The sequence below is a fragment of the Sprattus sprattus genome, assembly GCF_963457725.1.
Source record: "Sprattus sprattus genome assembly, chromosome: 2".
NCBI classification, from domain to species: domain Eukaryota; kingdom Metazoa; phylum Chordata; class Actinopteri; order Clupeiformes; family Clupeidae; genus Sprattus; species Sprattus sprattus.
Window position 1 is genome coordinate 54790360 of NC_137921.1, and position 20000 is coordinate 54810359.

The 20000-nt window shown below is 44.3% G+C and overlaps 1 protein-coding gene across 2 annotated transcripts in view; it reads right to left on the bottom strand.

The window, feature by feature from the left end:
• Positions 1-15098: 15098 nt before the first annotated feature.
• The window catches only part of pik3r3b (phosphoinositide-3-kinase, regulatory subunit 3b (gamma)), a gene marked incomplete at its 5' end in the record, with an annotated part of 163949 nt that continues 159047 nt past the window's right edge, over positions 15099-20000 (bottom strand). For both annotated transcript variants that reach the window (XM_080831889.1, XM_080831890.1), the window contains 8 exons: positions 15099-15536; positions 15887-16057; positions 16445-16519; positions 16938-17114; positions 17259-17401; positions 17490-17615; positions 18265-18445; positions 18592-18690. In XM_080831889.1, coding sequence (XP_080688015.1) covers positions 15326-15536; positions 15887-16057; positions 16445-16519; positions 16938-17114; positions 17259-17401; positions 17490-17615; positions 18265-18445; positions 18592-18690 — 1183 coding nt within the window. In that variant the 3' untranslated portion in view covers positions 15099-15325. The remainder of the gene's footprint in view (positions 15537-15886; positions 16058-16444; positions 16520-16937; positions 17115-17258; positions 17402-17489; positions 17616-18264; positions 18446-18591; positions 18691-20000) is intronic.

A 20000-nucleotide genomic window follows, 5' to 3' on the forward strand; every position in this document is an offset into this window, starting at 1 on the left:
AAGGCCCAGTAAAACCGCCTGCCAACACACAAACCTCTCAAAACATGATTTACAACCGGACAGGAGGATATTAACATCTAATTTCACTCTCATTTCTAATGGACACAGCTCTTCTACTCAGTTAATCACGCACTGCTTTTCTTTGAAATGCATTTGGGGTGTGATCATTTCCCTGGTTGGCATGACTCTTTTTCCTCTTTCAGAAAGCTGATAAGTAGGCTGGACAGCCTTGATTGTGACAGGTGCTGGGTACGTTTGGCTGTACTTCCTGTCATGCAAGGTTCCAGGCAGACCTTTAGTGAAGGCTGTCTGTCTGATGCTGGGAAATAAAAAACCTTGCTGAGGTACAAGAGATATGTGCTGTGTGTGGCGTCATCATCAACACCACTATCTGGGAGTATTTGTTAATGTGATAAATGTTAAGCCTTGAGATGCCAGCACAGGTCAGGCACACGTCACCTGAACACTGCGCACCCTGACTCAGTGGTGCCCGCCCGCCACAGTGAGGGAAGATCTGCTCTGAATGGGGTCAATATGAACTCTTAGGGATTGGAGCCTATGCCTGCTATTGCAGAGGATGAAAGTACACTCCTTTTCTCCAGAGGCCAGAGATATGGTGTCCTCTTGAAGTAGGCAGTAATACTAACACATTTTAAAAGGAATAAATAAAGTGCTATCCAACTGACAACTTCGATGAAAACACCTACCTGTTAAACACTGTATGTACTAATTAATACAAACAGAATCCCACATCTTCAAACCAAACATTCTCCATTTTCTGTGAAAAGATTGAAGAACATTCCTCTCTCTGGGCCTGCCAAACGTGTTCTACCTTCTGTGAGCCGTGTGACGGATCTGAACCTCCATCCAGACCCCAACCTGTTGGAGTGAGCCAGCCTCAGGAAGCCAGCAGCAGTAAAACAGGAGAAAAAAGCGAGAAGCGTTTCCAGCAGCCACACACAGCCTTATAAGGCCCACAAGTGCCAAATCTGTTCAGGCAGAATACGGTGTGGAATTCACAGCGCTGAAATAAAGTCAACATTTATCCTGTATTGAAGAACCCTCCTGGCTCCTCTCCCGCTCCAGAAAATCAAAGGGGAGCAAAATGGAGGGATGAAAAAGGAGAGGACGAAAAAATGAAAACCTGGGGCTGTTTTCACAGGGGTGGCTGAATGGGAGCGTTATGGCTGGAGCCATGGTGTACAAGGCGCTGTGGTTGGCTGCGTTCAGACTCTGGAACCTGTTCAGAGAAACGATGAGAAAGAAGGCTGTAGGAGAAGGGAAGAGGAGGGGTGGAGTGGGTGTCTCAACACACTCTGGGAAGGTACATATGTGTTAGTGGCTGATATTGTGTGGGATGTGCATACAGAGTGGTTACAAAATGTTGGTTGTGGTAAGGTGTGTTGTGAGTGTATGTCAAGCAGTCATAGGGCCTGTATTAGGGTGCTATAGCGTATTGTAGGATGATGATAGTGTCTTACACAGTGTATTTGTTTGAGGGGGTGCTAACGTTCATGACAATACATGCCATACAAATGACTCCTACACCAAGATCCCAAGTGTTGCCACTTGCCAAGAGGGGTGAGGTGAGGAATAGGAAGAGAAAGGAGTGTGGTCTCACACCAACTACACCATGGGAACCAACAGACAAAGCGAACATAGCACCAGGTCCCCTCGAGTCATCTGGAATTTCCAATCATGTTTTCTTAATCATTTTGCGCAATTTTCTGACCTTTTTCTAAATATGTTCACTTTATTTGATTTGGAACTCTTCATCTCTCGGGTCTCATAATGCTGACATGCAGTGCATGAAATCTTTATCTGACACAAATGCTTTCAGAAGATACACACTTCCAATGTATGTTTCTGGCTTTTTCCTGACAATTAGATTTCAGATTAAAATCTGTGGGCCCATGCACCTCACGTTTTAATAACTGGTATAGTGCGGGGTGTCATAATATTGAGCAGGCGTCACTCGAACAGTATCGATTTTGCCATTAATGTGCTTTCAGAAGTCAGATGCCCTGAGATTGAGTTGGTGTTGAACCCCCCACACCCACTCACCTCGATGCTGGTGTTCCCCTGGAGAGTGTGAGTTGATAAAGATTGTAAAGATCGGATGACCCCTGACCACTATAGATTAGCCGGGGGAGCTGTCAGCGAGGCTCATCTCCACTCCTGATGATGGCTGTGCTCTCTCAGACTAATGAAGCTCGCAGGGATGGCCCAGACTGACAATGAGCCCACTGCCACGTACATCTCTCTGTGAGTGTTTGTCCTGTATTTCTAAACCTGATTGTTCAAATCCTTGATTGTGATTGGCTAAAAGCCGTTGTAAAATCCAGCATTACCTTACAATTTGACCTGATTACATTCCATATTACTGCGCAGCGAATGCCAAGGCATTCATATAGCGCATTTCATACCCAGTGTTCCATCTGGCTGTTGCGTTGCTTCAAGGGTTGCGTGGCAACGATTTATTTAGGAACTATAATTTTTAGTGGCGGAAGAATGACGGTTTATCATTAAACTATTGTTTCTTAAATTGAATTGTCTTTATTTATGAAACCATATCAAATATGTGTAGTAACAGGTTTAGAAAAGCAATAAGCCCCGCGAGTCCGTGCTTTGCGCTGATTTTAGAACAGGTAAGGGGGTTTAACGGCACTCCGCTTCGCGTCGTGCCTAACAACTCCCTTACCTGTTCTAAAATCAGCGCAAAGCACGGCCTCTTGGGGCTTATTGCTTAAGTCTACACCAGTCGGTATGTGCACTCTTTTGTTTGTTTCTGCAAATGGCTGGTGTTTATGACTGTGAGTGTATGTCTGTGTGTGTGTGTGTGTGTGTGTGTGTGTGTGTGTGTGACTATATGTGCTTTATGCCTGTTTCCCATTACAAACCATTAAGGACCAAAAATAGACACAGACACATTATTTAGAGGACTCGACCTTGGACTGTAGTGATGCATGATTTACTAATAGAAGTGCAAGGGAACAAGCCGATAGAAGAGGCCGTGCAGAGATATGACTGATATGAATGTCAGCACGTTTTGCAGAAGGACAGAAGAAAAGGGCCTCCAGTGTCCTCCAGACGGGAGAATGACTTCAGGATCACGGTTGTTGATATCATTATACATGCACAAGCGACCATGGGCTCACGTAGACTACCTCTTGTTGCTTGTATTAAGCTCTGTGTTGTCTTTGTATGTATTTTTCCAAAGAAAGTGGCCTATTAAACTTAACATCTTTGTTCAGGTCCAGTTGTATTCTTAAATGCCTTATTTGGTTTCAGAATCTAAGCCTTAAACTTAAATTTCACTTTTGATTCAATTCAATTCAATTTTATTTATATAGCGCCAGAACAATGAAATTGTTTCAAGGCGCTGTAAAGAGCCCAGAGCCTGGACCCCTTTAGTGCAAGCACTGAGGCAGCAGGGGCAAGGAAAAACTCCCTGTAAGTCAGGAAGGGACCTTAAGCAGAACAACGGCACATAAGGGGAGACCCATCTGCTTGAAGTGGCCAGGTGGAGATAGGAAGGGGGGATGGGGAGAGGGTTGTGTAGCAGAAGGGGAAGGGAAACAGCAAGTGTTGTACACAGCATGCGTTTGGTAGATGTACATATTATACTGTATATGCAGATCAGGTGGTATATACATGATACATTCAAAAACAGCTTAGTGGGTACACTGTGCTCATAGGGTTACTGTTACAGGGGTAAGGAGAGTAGGAACAGAAAAACATGTCGGTGGTGGCAATACTATTTATTGCATATAAATGCTAGCATAGTGTATGGGGGAGAGTAAGTGTACGGCAGTACGTGGCTATGGGTGCAGTGGGCCGAGGGTTTCTACAGGTAATTCGGGTGGGGAGACTACAGCAGCGTCCCATAGTGAAGATAGTCTAGACTAGGAGAGAAAGAAAAGACAGAGTGAGTGGGTAGAGTTTTGAATGATGCATAACACACCTCAACAATTAGAGCACACACCTAATTATGATTGTCACTGCTCAGCATATGCTAAGACTTCAACGAACCACATGAAACTTGCCGTGATAGAACCACATGGCTGATATGGTTTGTGGCCCAAGGCGGGCATGTCCCTTTGTGTTAGCATCCCCTGCAGTGGGGTTGGCTCAAAGCACTTTTGGGGCATTTTTTATGGCAAGTTGGCTCCTTGGAGGTAACCCCACATAACCCCACATAATTAGGACCCATGGAGTAGCGCCACCTATTGAATGATGTTCAATTCGAAAATCTACCACTTCACTGCCAATATCTTGTACATTTTGTTAGGCTTCATAAAATTTGACATGCTGCACCACTTCCAAATTTTTGGATGCATGGAGTTGTATGTTAACACGTGGCTTCATTCTTTGGATGCACGGCACATTTTGTTCCATTTTGTCCATAGGGGGTGCTGCAACTGATACATTTCAATATCTCAGGAACCGCTTAAAGGAGCCCAAAGCAACATTAGGGCATCAAAATGGAAATATTCTGGATAAGACAATCTTTATGATATTGACATTTACTTCACCATATTAGCACATTTGCATCATTATTTGATACTTTGGGCGGTAAAAAGAGCGCTAAAACTAGCCGCAAGAGTGTAGCCCTTTATATATTGGTGCCACCAAAAAATCGGAAGATTTGAAAAAATGGCCTCTCCCCACCGGCGAGCTGGCAGCGTGATTTTCTATCAGTTCTCACCACTCAAGGACGTCTCATCTTTACTCCTTGAATGTCGATATGTAATGGTATGGTGTTATTGAAACTTACTACGTGTAAAAAAGACTAGAAATTGAACGTTTATTATACGAGTCTCAAGCCTCTAATGTTGCCTCGGGCGCCTTTAAGCTAAAATTTTGGAAATTTGGTATGCTTATACTTGGCTACATTTGCTCACATCTCCTAAAGTTCCATTTTGCTTGCTCAACAAAATGGTTACCTGTGGCCAACCAAATTTCAGCAGCGTATATGCTTGTGTGAATGGCCAATCTTAATTGAATTTTGTTGGCTCATTAATAATGGCATTAGAAGCTATTTACCCAATTTCAAATAAATAACCCATAAGATGTTGCTACAAGTAACACCATATTTTCCCTCTGTTCCTCTGATGTGGTTTGGTCAATCTTCAAAATGTATTTTTACTTTAAATCCTTACAAAATCATTCAGTCTTTTGCTACTTGAGGGCACATTGTGCTTGGATGATTTCTGCTTCCAGCTATTTTTTTAATTAATGATAAAATATACCCCTGTCCTGCGCATGCAGAGGCGGTCATATAGTGTTACTGTTTCACAATCTTTTATTCTACAACCAAGACAGTGTGTCAGAATTGTAGTTCCTTACATTTTTGAAAACCTAGGGATTTTCCCTATTAAGTGCTGTTTGAGTAAATAATTATTGATTCAAAGGAATTGTAGCATCTCAAATATATGGGAGTCAAAATGTGGGAAAGTTAAGTAACTGTACATCACTTTAAAACTACTACTCCCTGTGTTTTATACGATGGATGAAATTTGGCTTAACCGTAACATCTTAAAATCGCAGTATTGTTCAGTTGTTGGCACTAGAGGCCATATAAACATATATGCAGCACAACAGCCTGGCACCACCTCCTCATGCTGGTTGCCAACCTGGTCACCAGGAGTCGTTACAGGTCAGCCATCGTGGTTGTGTTGGTCCCTAACACGTACAGCACGCCCAAGCTGATCCCAAAAGTGTTCAATTGGGTTGAGGTCTGGACTCATGGCAGGCCATTCCATTCTCACCCTGATGGTGTATTAAATGAATAAAGTGTAAAATTGCCAATATGTCTTGTTTGTTCCTTGTTACTGATCGAGAGTTCAATCATCCAATCCACCAAACGACTCAAAACAAGAGTGAATACCAACAGGAGAATAGGAATAGCTACACATACTCAGCTGTGCTGCTCATCCCACAAATGCATGTTGCTTACAAATGTGGCACCATTTAAAATGAACAGGCTTTCCAACGGTATAAGATTTGGTGTCAGCTTCCTCAATAACTGTTTAACCAATATTAGTGTAAATGCATCCTCTTCTGTTTACCCAATGTATGGCATGATTTTGAGGGTTTTTTTTATCAGTTTCCGGTAGGAATTCCTAAATATCGTGATCCCACCACGATCTTGTGAAGTTTTTACTGTGATTGTTGCAGCCAAAAATAAAATTTGCAGAAGGAATGCTCAAAAAAATTCTCAATTGTGCTGATTTTTAGTTAAATAAAATCAATTACAAACAATGCAGACATTCCATGAATGCATTTTCTTGCAGAAAATTGCAACCCGAATTTGCTTGGATTTGTGAAACCGCAAGATTGCAAAAACATGGAGGGACTCACTGAACAGAGTTGGTAGTGATGTCACACAACAAAGCCAGAAGCCTTCACTGTCTTCATGATTCTTCGATAATATTATCGTTACATACTTTTTGCAATATTATGATCATTACCTTAGCTGTTTTGCTGTGTTTACAGGAGTCAGTCTTGGAGGAGCTGATGCTGTAGTATGCTAACCATTTTTGGTCTGTTGATTATCATTCAAAACAATAATGACAGATATGTAAAAGCCCATAACTAACCTCCACTGTAGTGTGTGAAGGGCATTGTATGAGCAGATATGTAGGGTAGGGTGTCACTGTACAGGTAGTTTGTTATCGTAGTATTAAATATACACAGGCAAAACATCTGATGGAATATAGGCTGTAAATCATCCAGTATTGATGGTTTCTGCATTCATTAAAAAAAAAAAGCAGCAGATGAGTCTCCATGAATGTTAGGTGTAATGTAAACATTGTCAATGCCCCGTTATGTTATGTTACCCAATTTGCAGTTGACTTGAGCTTGTTGAGTGGCTAGTTATTGTAGATATTAAGTTAATTTGTCACTTTGAATTAACACAAGCAAAACATCAGCTGTTATTAATGGCATGGTTTAAACCAATCATTTTAGAACACTTTGTTTAACCAAAGGCATTTGTTTTCAAAACTGTCAAACTAACGTCAGATAGGAGGAACAACTTGGTATGTGTTCAATGACACTGCACAAAGCTTCAACAGCTAGCTATCTGGTTGCTTGCTAGCTAACTAACAAGTGAGCCGATGTGCTTTTTGAGTTACTTTGTCATCTTGAATGACCTCAGACAAAATATCAGATGACATATAGACCTTATATCATTCACAGGGGAGCTGGTACCTCCCTTCTCCACTGCAAAGGTTTCCTCAATTTCTACCTCCTTGTTTCTGTCACTGCTGTTCTCTCGGCCTCTTCTGTTTGTCCTTTTCTATCCCTGTTTTTCTTTTCTTCTCTCCCCTGCACTCTCTTTTCCTGTCTCGCTGTGTGGTTTAAACAGGCCTGGCTCTGGTTGGAAGTGTTTGTGATTTAATGTGGAAGACTTATTATGGGGTGGTACATTTTTGCCAAGCATTGCCCAGGGTTGGCACACTAGGGTGGCGGCAAGCTCATTATCACTTTATTATTCTCTCACTCTGGCTGTAATTTATTTAGAACACACACACACACACACACACACACACACACACACACACACACACACACACACACACACACACACAAACCATGCACCGATGCAGACACACGCACACATATACACACAATCCTTTAAATTCTGTATGAACACAAAATCCACTAGTACATTGCCCACATGCAGACTAACACACACACACACATTATATGCACACACACAGATACAACACTCATTCACATACGGATGAACACACATATGTATACACAGACAACTAAACACACACGTACACACCTCCCAACTCCCCTTATCCTTTTCTTTCCACTACTCCTACCATTAGATTGACTAACAAGCAATGCATTTAGATAAAGCTAAATGATTGCCCCCCCCCTCCCAGCTCTGAACCCCACACCACTGCTGTTGCCCCTCTACCACCACCAACAACAACAACAACTCCATTACATTTTATTTGTGTAAAATGTTATTTGTGTCCCCTCTACTACCATTAATCTGTAATCCTTTATCTGATTGACAGTTTGAAGTGTTGAAACTGCAGCCAGTCTGCTGTGTGGTTCACGGTCCAGTGGCTCTGTCCTGCCCCGTCTGCAGAGGCACAGACACTCTGGCTGCTCACGGACCTGGAAAAAGTGAGCAGACTGCTGCCGCATACATCGGTGCCCACGCAAGCTCAAATATTTGAGTCCTGGTGAGTGTGTTACATAACCGCTTGGCATGTGTCCTCCTCTACCATTGTCTGACTTTTTGACAGATGGAATTAATGGGAGCGGATAGATGTAATTTGTCAAAATAGAAAATAATAAAGTTTAAAAAGAGAATAACTATGCCGGCCAAATTCTCCATGATAGTATACAGTAACAAACTACATGTGTTCATGGGTATTTCAATTATATATAAACTATGTACTACATCTCAATCCATTATCAACAGTAACAAGGGTGACCAGGTGTCCTGCTTTCAGTTGTACCGCAAAGCATCTTGAGGTAATTTGTATTGGTCATTTGGTTTTTAATTGTCAGAAAGAAGAACATATGGATGTGTTCTTTTACTTGCACTGCAGATGCAAAGACAACACAGCCAAGCTTTTCTAAAACCCTGGCTTTAAACTAGTCGCTGAGTAGATAGCAGTGAAGGCTGTGACAGCTGTCAATCAAACTGTGCAGTCCTATGTGAGTCACAAAAAACAATTGTACACAAACTGTAGGTGTTTACAAGCCGAAAGGCATAATTCTGGGTAGGTTTACTCAAAGCAAGAGCTCAACTCAAAATTGAATAATTTCTTTATTTTATAGGAACAGCCACACATTTCACATAGAGGTGTTTTAATGACGTTCATTTCCATATGCAGGGATGGACCTACAACCAGACCATGGGGGAATCTAATGAGAGCTGCCACATGCCTCTCACTTTGCTGGTTATGGGTGTCATGACTGCTATGTTGCTAAACAGAGAGAATGGAAAAATGTGTGTTGGTGTGTGTGTGTGCATGTGGTAAGTCTTGCACTGATAAGCAGTTATGACTAGGAATAATGAGCTGTCAGTTTTAGGGCAGTCTGCCACTAATACTGACCACTCCTCTACCTTTCTCTCCATCTATTTCTCAGTCTGCCTCTCTGTCTCTTTTGCTCTGCACCTTCTGATCTAAAATCACAATCACTTCAGTTAATGTCCGCTTGGCAGCTCCAACGCCTGTCATGCATGGCTTAGCTGCATGGTATAACAGTGCTCACTGCAAGGAGCATGACAAGTAACATCTTTAACTGGCTGGTTTGTGTGTGTGTGTGTGTGTGTGTGTGTGTGTGTGGAGAGAGAAAATGGGAGGGGGCAAATGGAATTCATACAATGACATAGATAAAGTCATTAGGACGGAGTTAGTCAGAAAAGGCAAGGTGGAGTCTGGAGAGTGTGTAAAATGTGCCACAATGGAAAAGGTAGAATTATAATGATGGGCATACATCACTGGGGAGTAAAACATCTAAAATGGCTCACCAAACGACACACTTCAGTGGCTGCACTGATATGAGACTGGCATAATTACCACGGCCCTGACTGCTTCTGCTGCCCTTAATTATGGATCTCCAAATTGGGGAGGCTGTGAAAAAAATGGTCTAGATGAAGCGCAGAGGGATGTCTAATGTATGAATGTGTCTGAAGTTGACAGGAGGGCAGTGAAAAGAATCTCTTGACTGATCACCATATGAAAATCATCCATACACAGAGAAAAGTTTGAAAAAAATATTTCTTTATTCTGCAAGAGAAACGGATAATTGTGAAGTTCCATTGATAACATACTGTAGTTCATAACAAATGGAGATTCTACAACCAATACAAACTATTGGAACAGATACAAGAAAATATTGTACTGTGATGGTAAAGTGGTAACTGAAGGAACCCTACAAGTCGTAAGCAGAGGTGAGTTTGTGGAAATACTGAGAAAGAGGATTTCCCAAACACTGTCGCTCACCAGGGCCGTATCACACACAGGTGATGGGATGGCTGAGGAGGCCTTCTGACAGGCCAGGGATTACTCAAAGCCTGGAAGCACATTTGTGAGACCTTTCAGCCCTATCAGCTGACTGGAATACAAGTGACTTTATTGCTCACACGAGAGTCTGGTTAAAATGTTCTGGCCTTTTTTGTGGATGTGGTAAACCAAAATACTGAGTGCTGGTGTTAGTTGATAGGTGACGATAGTAGTCGATGTGAACACTGTTTCCTACACATTCAAAACCGGCCAAAAAGAGACACTCACTCAACAGAGGGAAGATGTGGAGCTAGCCAGGGCTGGGGCCAAACATTCCCTATGTGTGTTTTCCTCATCTGTTGCACCTCTTTCTCAGTATTTTAGAGGACAGTGTCACACTGTTTGTGGCGGCTGCCTCTGACACAGGCCTCTGTAGGTCTTTGCAGAAAAAAGCCATTGTGAGTGCTTTAAAAAATCAGCTATACTTAAGTCAGTTTGGAATACACCATAAACAGACAAATAACAGTTTTGCTTTTTCAAAACACCTTTTTTTCGTATTTTTCTTTTATACACAAAAAACAACAGTCAACAGTACCAAAGAAGCATGCTGGGTTTGTACTTATGTCAAAAGGGGAGGGGAGAGTGTGATACCATTTTTATTTATTCATTTTATCTTTTTTTACTCTTTTTTTTTTTTTTACTTTGTTTTTACATTTTTATGTTTAAGTTTTAAATTTGTATCCTTAAACAAAGCTTTACTCCATATTAAGCTGTGCTGGGGTTCAGAGATCTGTGAGCCTCCCGGTTTGGTGACAATTGCCACATATTCAAACCACACTGCAAATAAAACTTTGCAGAAACTGCACATAAGCCAGGAGAACAGACATTGCTATTTAACAGTCCTGAAGAAAAACAAAACAAAAAAACAAGACCTTTTCCTATCCCTATCACCTCCTTAGAGAAACACACCCATTTTGAGTTTCAAGCCTTCTCTTAGACCGACTGAGATTCAAGAGGGGAGAAGCGGTGACATTTGGATAGGAAAGAGAAAGAAAACAGGTGTTTTGGTTTGTTTTCAAAACCCTTGAGATTTTAAATGCACCATATTTGAGCTTTTTTATAGGTTCTGTTTGTATCTCAATTTCCCAATTCCCCAAACTGAATAATAAGAAAAAAAAAAATACATGTATTTTTCTTGTAAACACACTTTTATACAAAGCCCAGATGCTATACTCTTTGTCCCTGAAACCTGACGGCTGTTTGTGTCTGTGTGTGTTTGTGTGTAGAAGACTAAAATGGGAGAATTGCATGCTTTTATGAAGTGGGACAAGAAAATAAAATCTTACAAAGCACCCTGCGTTTTATCCCCAGAGAATGACAATCACATTTCTGTTGCAGACATACCACAAATAACTGGTTTGGGGGGTGGGGGGTCCAAAACAGCAAGACATGGCAACAATGTGTCCAGCTGGATCAGAGTGTGCAAATAAAGACTAGAATATCTGAAAAGGTTTGACTGCTAGGACACTGTTTTGGTGAACTGAAATGACTTAAAATGTTCTTCAAATAGGTGTGGACAGATGGTGGCAAAAGAAAAAAAATGTTAACACCAATGGCACACAAAAGACGCTCAAAACCACTTTCAAGTGGCTCATGCAGCTGACAATCAATCTCTTCTGTTGGCTACCCTATGAGGAAGACCTGGCTGGGAGATCGGATAACGTCCCAGCCCCACACTGTAGACCTAGACGTCATCTCCACTAACAACTTGGGCCACTACATATGAATGGCAAAATTCACTCATACTACAGTGTAAGAGTGTCTATCTGGTGTAGAGAGAAATCGAAATTAGAGAACAAAAAGAGAACAATCAGAACTGTATTGTGTCAAATAATAATAATGTCATTTTGAGTTCTTTTTTTGTTTGTAAATATTTGTCAGCTACTAAGAACAAATAAGCAAAGGGGTACAAATCTGTAACAACTGTACACCTATGACATCAATGTGTTGAGTTCTCATGTAAAAAAGGCAGTGAAAAAAATAGCATGAAAAAAGTGGGTCCCTTTTAGAATTCTGTTACTTGGGATTAAAATGGGTTCAAACTGAAATCTTTGGTCTCGATGACGGAGGTGACATAACAGCGGGAATACGATTCGGGATTTTAGAGAAAGAAATAGCTATGGTAGGGTGAAAAAAATTGTCACACAAATGCATCAGGACACAAGATCAAGACAGCCTCAGAAGAATGAAAGGATGCTCTTCCAACACATAGTCTCCAGGGTTTTTACAAGGAGAACAAAACAAATTATTTTCTTCCTCAGAAGGAAGCAAATACAACAATTCCATGTCTTCAAACAGCCTTTTTATCTTCCATATATATTTTTTTAAAAGCCTAACCTGCTTTGACCATAGAACAAAGAGGATCTCTTTCTCTTTCATATATGTATGTATATGTAATATAAAGACATTCAACAGTGAGAAATGCAATAGTTCAAGTATAGAGAGAGGACCCTTTCTGCGGCCCTAGTAAAAACAATAATCATCGTAAAACAAAATCAAGAAAAATATTGTGTTCTAAAAAGTGTTAACCTGCTCTGGAGGTCACACGGGAGTGAGGGGTACTGAGCTTGGGAGTTACTGTATGCTGGCTTTGAATGCTGTAGTTACACCGGCTTAGTTTGACTGCCAACACTGTGGCAAGGCCTGCATGCATGGCAGGCACCTGAAGTCCACCGGTATCAGGGAGCGTACCGAAGTATCAGTCTCAGCATGGTCACAGACGACCATGTGAGTGAAGTTAAAAGTTAAAAGACTGCTTCAAAATGAAAAAGAAATAAAACAACACCTGCCTAACTGTCTCGTGTGGAGGGAGGAGACCAGGCTGGGCCGTGCCTGGTTCTCCTGCTCTTGAGCGCAGGCCCAGTACTCAACAGGGAGCCAGGGCAGGAGTGAGGAGACAAAAGCTCCCTTCAGTTTGATCCCCACCTGTTTCTACACACCTCTGTCCCACAACATGCCACAGAGTTGGCCAGAGAGAAAAAAAAAATAACTCCTGACTCAGCCACTCAGAGGCCCACGGCGGAGAGGAGAAAAAGAAAGGAGGGAAAAAAATCCTTCAGGCTCAGCCGTCTAGCCGACCGACGGGCTGGTCGCATGCTGTTCAAGCATGTGGTTTCCATCAGGGGCTGTGGGTATAGCAAGGTGCTGCTCTACACCCTGGCCCTGGCCCTGCCCCCACCCGTCTGGCTTATCTCACCACCACGAGCCAGGGGTGGAGCACTGGAGGATGACTGAGTGGTGGGGGTGAGGTGGGGGGGCATCAGCTGGCTCGTGAACACACTGTGCAGCTCAGACTGATTCATCCCACACAGAGCACCACCTCCGTCTCCCTCTGCCTCTCGGCTGGCTGGCTGCTGCTAATGAGGATCCTGTGGTTACTGGGCGAGGTGTGAGGCTGTAACCAGGCTGTCTGGGTTCAGTCTGCGCTCAGACCCAGGGTCAGAAACGTCAGAGCTGCACGGACGAGCCCACAGAGATCATGGAGAACAGGAACACCAGAGTGGTGCTCTTCACATGCAGGAGAGCAACAGCCAACAACACAAAACACAGGAGTTTCAGTTCAGTCAAAGCATGGCGGAAAAAAAGGTACACTGCGCAGGTGATCATTTTTTAGTTTGTTCAGTTTTGAAAAACTTTTATTGTGCGACATATTCTTTCAACAGGCAGCCAAAATGTCAACTTTCAAGAAAATCAAATATGGTCACTGGTTCCAAAAGTAAAGCACCAGTAAGAGACAAAAGACTGGAGTTGTTTCTGTTGAAGAACTGAATAAAAGTGTGTGGAGGATAAATGATTATCTATGTCTATGCCAGACACCTTACACCTGCTGGACTGTAAATTCAAGTTTTTTCCTTAGTTGATGTCTCCTTCCCATACTGAACCAGCCATGTACACTGCACTGAGGATTTCAAAGCTTACTCGGTCGTACTCTGAGAGATACATACTAGTCCAGGATTTCTTCCTGGAAAACAGACATTAGCATATATGGACAGTTAAAAAAATCTAAATAAAAGTCTCTCCTACAGGAGCATTTCAGGGAGTTCCTTCACTTGCTAGGCAGGAATGGGTGGGGGGGCCAAATGCTGTGACTGGCATGCTTATAAATAAGACGCTGTTAAATAAGTGCTTTCAAGATTGGGCCGTCACCTCTGCGTCTCTGCGATCTAAATCAAAGCAAGCTTCAGAGTCAGTGTCAGCATGTGACTGTTAGCATTGGCTAGTCCCCCCCCCAGTGAAAAAAATAGTAAAAGTTTGTCTGTAATAAAAAGCTACAACCATGTCAAAAAGCAAACATATAAACAAACAAAAAAAACATGGTGGACATCTCTGCCTCCCACCCCACCCCACGCAAACTTTGGTCTCTGTACTGGACTGTAACATTACCTTCTCTGCTGCATCAAACAAATGCACCAATGAGACAAAACCAAAAGGATCCAGCAAGCGGACAAAGAAAACCAACTCTAAGGTTAGTAATGTGTAGAAAAAGCCAGCCTTCTCTTCCCATCTCATCTTTAAGACTATAAAACAGTCTTTCACTTGTGCCCATATCTCTCACCACCCACCCAACCCCCCCAACCCACACACCCCACCCCTCACCCAGCACTTCTCCCCTCCCCACTTGGGAGTCATCTTTGGAAAAGTGTCAGGCTTCCAATATGCTACATTTGTTTTGCTTCATTATTCTGTTCTTTGTAAAAACAAACAAAGGGAGAGCAGGAATGAGAAGGAAAAATAAATGACAAACAACAAACAAGACACTGAGCTGACGCTACCCACTCTTTCCATCTTAGCAAACTGGAGGAGAGCGAACAAAACAAGACAAAAGTAAAAAGGCATGAATATGACAGAGGGGGAAGAAAGTATATATGTGGAGAAACAAACCACGCTTTAAAAAGGTGTGGTTTTTAAGAAAGCACAGAAAAAAAAGAAAATGAAAGTCCCAGCTGGAGTTTAGGTAGCAGCGGGGGAGGGGGGGGGGTCAACCTGAAACTCGGGTCTGTGTCCTTCTGTTTTTTTTTTCACATTCACAAACATTTAAAACTTTTTTTAAACTTTTCTCCTTGTGCAAATCAAGCAGTCTTTAGAAAGAATGCCCTCCGAAAAAAATTGTTCTCGTAAAAATATATAACTCCAAGGTGGCTAACGTGTGTGTCGCAGCAAGTGTTTTGAGTTTCTCTCTCTCCCTCCCTCCTTAGGGGGTTAAACAGGCCCCTGCACCCCACACTGGGGGTGGAAGGGGACGGTTGGGGGGTGGGGAAGGTTTGGGGAGGAGGGAGGCTTCATCTGCGCTGCGTTGTCGTCGTGGAGGGCATCTGTGCATACACAGGGTAGGCGAGGCGCACGTTGAGCGAGTCGTTGTGCTGGACCAGAGACGTCTGGTGGTAGTGGAGCACCAGCTCCTTCAGGCTGCTGTACAGGTTGTAGGGCTCGGCGAAACCGTATCCCCGTGGCGTGCTGTAGATCACACAATGCTTCACCTCACTGTCCACACTACACCGGCACAAGGAGAGAAACCAGAGAGGGAGAGAGAAACATGCATTAATGAAGAGAAGACATTCCCACCATGCAAGTGGAGGTAGAGTGACTGAGGCTATTCACCACTAACTACTGTATTATAATTCTGCATTGTGTATGGTAGGTGAAGTAGAGTGACTGAGTTATTCACCACTAACTACTGTGTTATAAATCTGCGTGGTGTATGGTAGGTGAAGTAGAGTGACTGAGTTATTCACCACTAACTACTGTGTTATAAATCTGCGTGGTGTATGGTAGGTGAAGTAGGTTTCTATACACTGAGGGTGGTATAATATGACTAGTGTACAAGATGAGGATATACTCACACGACAGAGCAGGCGTAGCAGCCCTTCTTGCTGCTCTCGCGGATGAGGAAGGCCCCCTCAGGTTTCCCCAGTAACAGATCCTCCGACTGCGTGCGGTTCAGGTCCCCCACAAACCAACTCTTCTCATCGTAATGGGGCAGATTCTCATCCTCTTCACTCACAAAGTAGGCACTGCACACAGAACAGGCCACATATATTAAAACACAAGCCAGGCTATACACCTTTACACACACACACACAATGAAAGAGTATGGAGCTCCCAATGTAGACCTGTGCAGATTAGCCACTGCTACCTTAGTACGGTGACTCAATTGGCCAGATCTGCTATTGTGTGAGTGTTGTAGAATATGTGCGTGTGTGTGTGTGTGTGTGTATGCTGCGTGGTGGGTATAGTGTGTGTGTCCTCACTATGTGTTTCAAATGTGGAGAGTATGTGATGTGTGGCTACAGATCCCTTTCTTTCTGTGTGTGTGTGTGTGTGTGTGTGTGAAGTGTGTGGTGGTTGTGTGCTGCAGACCTGTTGGCTAAAAAGGGAAGCCCCACAGTAAATCAACTCACTCGTCTGTGTTCTCATTCTTGATCCCCAGCCAATCGTTAATTCGTTTCTGACGCACGCCTTTGTGATTGAGCCAGCTGCATCAGGAGAGAGAGAGAGAGAGAGAGACAGAACAGAGAAAAAAAGGACAATTACTATTGATACACGTGAGAAATGTGCCTCCTATAGCAAACACAGACACATAGATACACACCATGTGGCCACAAGAATCCCACACTTCCCATGTTTACTTAGGATGGAGCATAAATCTCCCCATAGTCAGCAGGCCTTAGGCTCTTAGCTGCTTTCAGAGGTCTTCAGTGAGTACGCACCTCCTTAGACAGTCACACTCGTAAAAAAAGATGGCCGCTCCTACATATGAAACAGTTCCCTTTTGCACCCGCCACACTCTACACCCACTCCCCAGGTTCTCCCTCATTTAGCCCGGTTCAGGATCCCTCACTCAGGGTCCCAGTCCCCCTCCACCATGCCTCCAGACCTGAAGCCCACACTCACACAAGGTACTGGTCCCTGATCTTGCGCAGCTGTATAAGGTCTGGTTTCAGGCTGTTCATCTTTTTGTCCGTCTCACGGTTGTCCATGGCCTGGGTCTTCAGGTCCTGCTCCAGCCGGACCTTACTGTCGTGGATCTCCCCCAGCCGAGACTTCAGCTTCTCATAGTTCATCATGATCCTGGAGCAGCATGGAGGACAGAAGGGAGGTTAGCGTTGATGCTAGGCACTCATTGTAACTACTAAATACTAATGGATGATTATGTGAATGCTATCACTACGACGCTGTTACCAACAGTTTCACTGTGCTTGTGGCGAGACTCACCGCTCAATCTCTTTGTCGTTGCCCTCTCGGCGGAAGCGCTCAATGTACTCTTTGCTATAGCGCTCCTGTGTGTGACACTGCTCCTCGAAGATCTTGATGGTCTCATTGAAGGCCTCGATGGCCGTCCGCTTCATCTGAATCTCCTGTCAGACGGAAAAAACAGAGAATAATGAACATGCGACTCCAACACAGAGATGAGGAAGAGAAAGAGGGCGTTTGTAGTGTTAGTACCTGCGAGGTTTTCGTGTACTCCTCATAAAGGCGGTCGTACTCTTTACTTTTCTCCTGATACTGATTGTGATACTCCTGCAGTTTCTTCCCCACAGCGTCAATGTTGTCCTCTTTCACCAGCTGGTCCTATAAAGGGAAGGAGGGGGGGGGGGTGTTATTGATATTCACTGCTGAGAACCATGATGTACGGGGTCGAGGAAAACTGCTCGCAGTGCCGTAGATTTTGCTTACAGTGCGGGGATATTTTTTCCAGGAATCATTAATAAGAGTGCAGGTCCCCTAAGCAGTGGGGCTTCTGCTGGTATATGTGTATGTGCGTGTGTGTGTGCGTGTGCGTGTGTGTGTGTGTGTGTGTGGACCTCTGAATAATGAACACCTGAGTGTGTGGGACAGATGCCAGCAGTGCTGGGAGTGGAATGAGGGGGAAAAAGAAAAAAATATATCCTCTGCATGTGATTATTTTTCTCCCTCTCCTGTGTGTGTGTGTGTGTGTGTGTGTGTGTGTGTGTGTGTGTGGGTAAATGTGCACCTGTAGGAGGCTGTGGCTCTGAGTGACTGTAATTCACTCCACCTAAACCTGCTGCCTCAACATTTTCTCGCTAGGAAGAAAGGATGAATGGAAGATCAGGAGGTGAAAGGAGGGAAAGAGAAAAGGCTGAGGAGGATGTGTGTGTACATAACTCAATCAGTGGCTGGTTGGTATTGGACCAAGGACTAGCATGCATGCTTCCTTGTGTGTGTGTGTGTGTGTGTGTGTGTGTGTGTGTGTGTGTACCTGCTGGAATCTGGAGATGGGGTACATGAGCTTGACATCTAGTTTGGTGTTGTACTGAGCCAGGGACTCGTGTCTGTAGTGACTGATGAGCTCCACCACTGAGCTGAATGTGAGGGGGTCTGAGAAGCCATACTTCCCATCCCGGTGGTAGATCTTTATAAGCTTGTTGTTCCCACCTTTCCTGTTGGCCAAAGCAGAAGAGATCAGTGGTGTGACACATAGCAGAAAGCACCATTCAAATACTTTTCATGATGAAGTCCCTTTTTCCTAAACATTTCATTTGTGTGACTGGCCATAACTCTGTGAACTGGAGTGCTGCACACATACCTCAGTGTTAGCGTGTAGTCACCCTGCATTTTAGTGGAGGCGTCCCGCACCAGGAACGTCCCATCTGGCATGTCTCTCAGCTTATCGTTTACCTCTTCCCTACAGAGAGAGAGAGAGAGAGAGAGAGAGAGAGAGAGAGAGAGAGAGAGAGAGAGAGAGAGAGAGAGAGAGAGAGAGAGAGAGAAAGACACACACTGGGTCAGTGCACCGATGGTGGACAAAGTGAAGGCAGAGAGTAATAAGCAGGTACCGGTAAGAAACAAAGACTTCCCACTTGCGCTGAACCCCCCCCGCCCCCTTCCACACACACACACACACACAAACCACACACACACACACCACACACCACACACAGCCAAAACAAGACGTCTGTTTTTGGGGTGGTTGGAGGAGCAGCCACTGGCCTGTGACTACACAGTCTGCTGCAGCCGTCTAGGCTAGGGACGCTCTGGGATGTATGTTAAAGCCTTGTCTGTCGAGAACACACACACTTTTTAGAGCTCATACATAAAACACACACACACACACACACACACACACACAAAGACACACTCTGGGCAAGAGGAGAGAGCGGCCTTGCTAAGGGCACTCCCCCCTCCCCTGCCCTCTTTGTGTGTCTGGGCAGCAGACATACAGACCCTGTCAACCCCCTCCTCCTGCTGATCTGCTGGGTCATGGTGTCTGCTGAAGAGCTTTGGTCCTCATGCGTCTCACCCCCCCAGCCCCCCCACCCATCACCTTTCCTGCTGAAGCTGCTCTGGCTCTCTACTCTTTCCCTTTTTCTTTTCTCTTCCACTTCACCCCCCCCCCCCCCCCCCCCTCTCTTCTCATTCTCAGTCATGCTTTCTGGCCTCTGTGCTCAGCTGACCTCCCTGTGGAGGGAGGCTGGGTTATATTTAGCCTCAGGCTGGGGAGAGGGAGAGGGAGAGCGAGGGAGCATAGGAGGGAGGGAGGGGGGGGGGGGGGGGGGGGCCATGACACAGCGCTGCTTCTGCACCATCTCCCATGATGCACCTAAGGGTGTGACGCAGACAGGCGCCTTCCAGACAGCACTGAGGCACTTGGAGTCACACACACACACACACACACACACACACACACACACAATAAAACATCCATGTTTGGGGCAGGTGCTTCACATTCAACCACAGGGATGAACACTCTGAGAGGGGGCTGCCCTACTTCAGATAAAAGAGTGAGCGCCGACTCATCTGAGCAATCAGAGCATGAAAGCCAAGCCTGGGCCAACACTGGGCCAAGCCTGGGCCAGCACTGGCAGCCGTGGAGCTGGGGCTGAAATCAGTCCACTGTTCCTCTCAAGCATCTCCCACATCCCATCCATTAAAGCTTGGGACTGTGCTAAGTACGCAGTATACTAAACTGAATACATGATTATTTAGTACACTAAG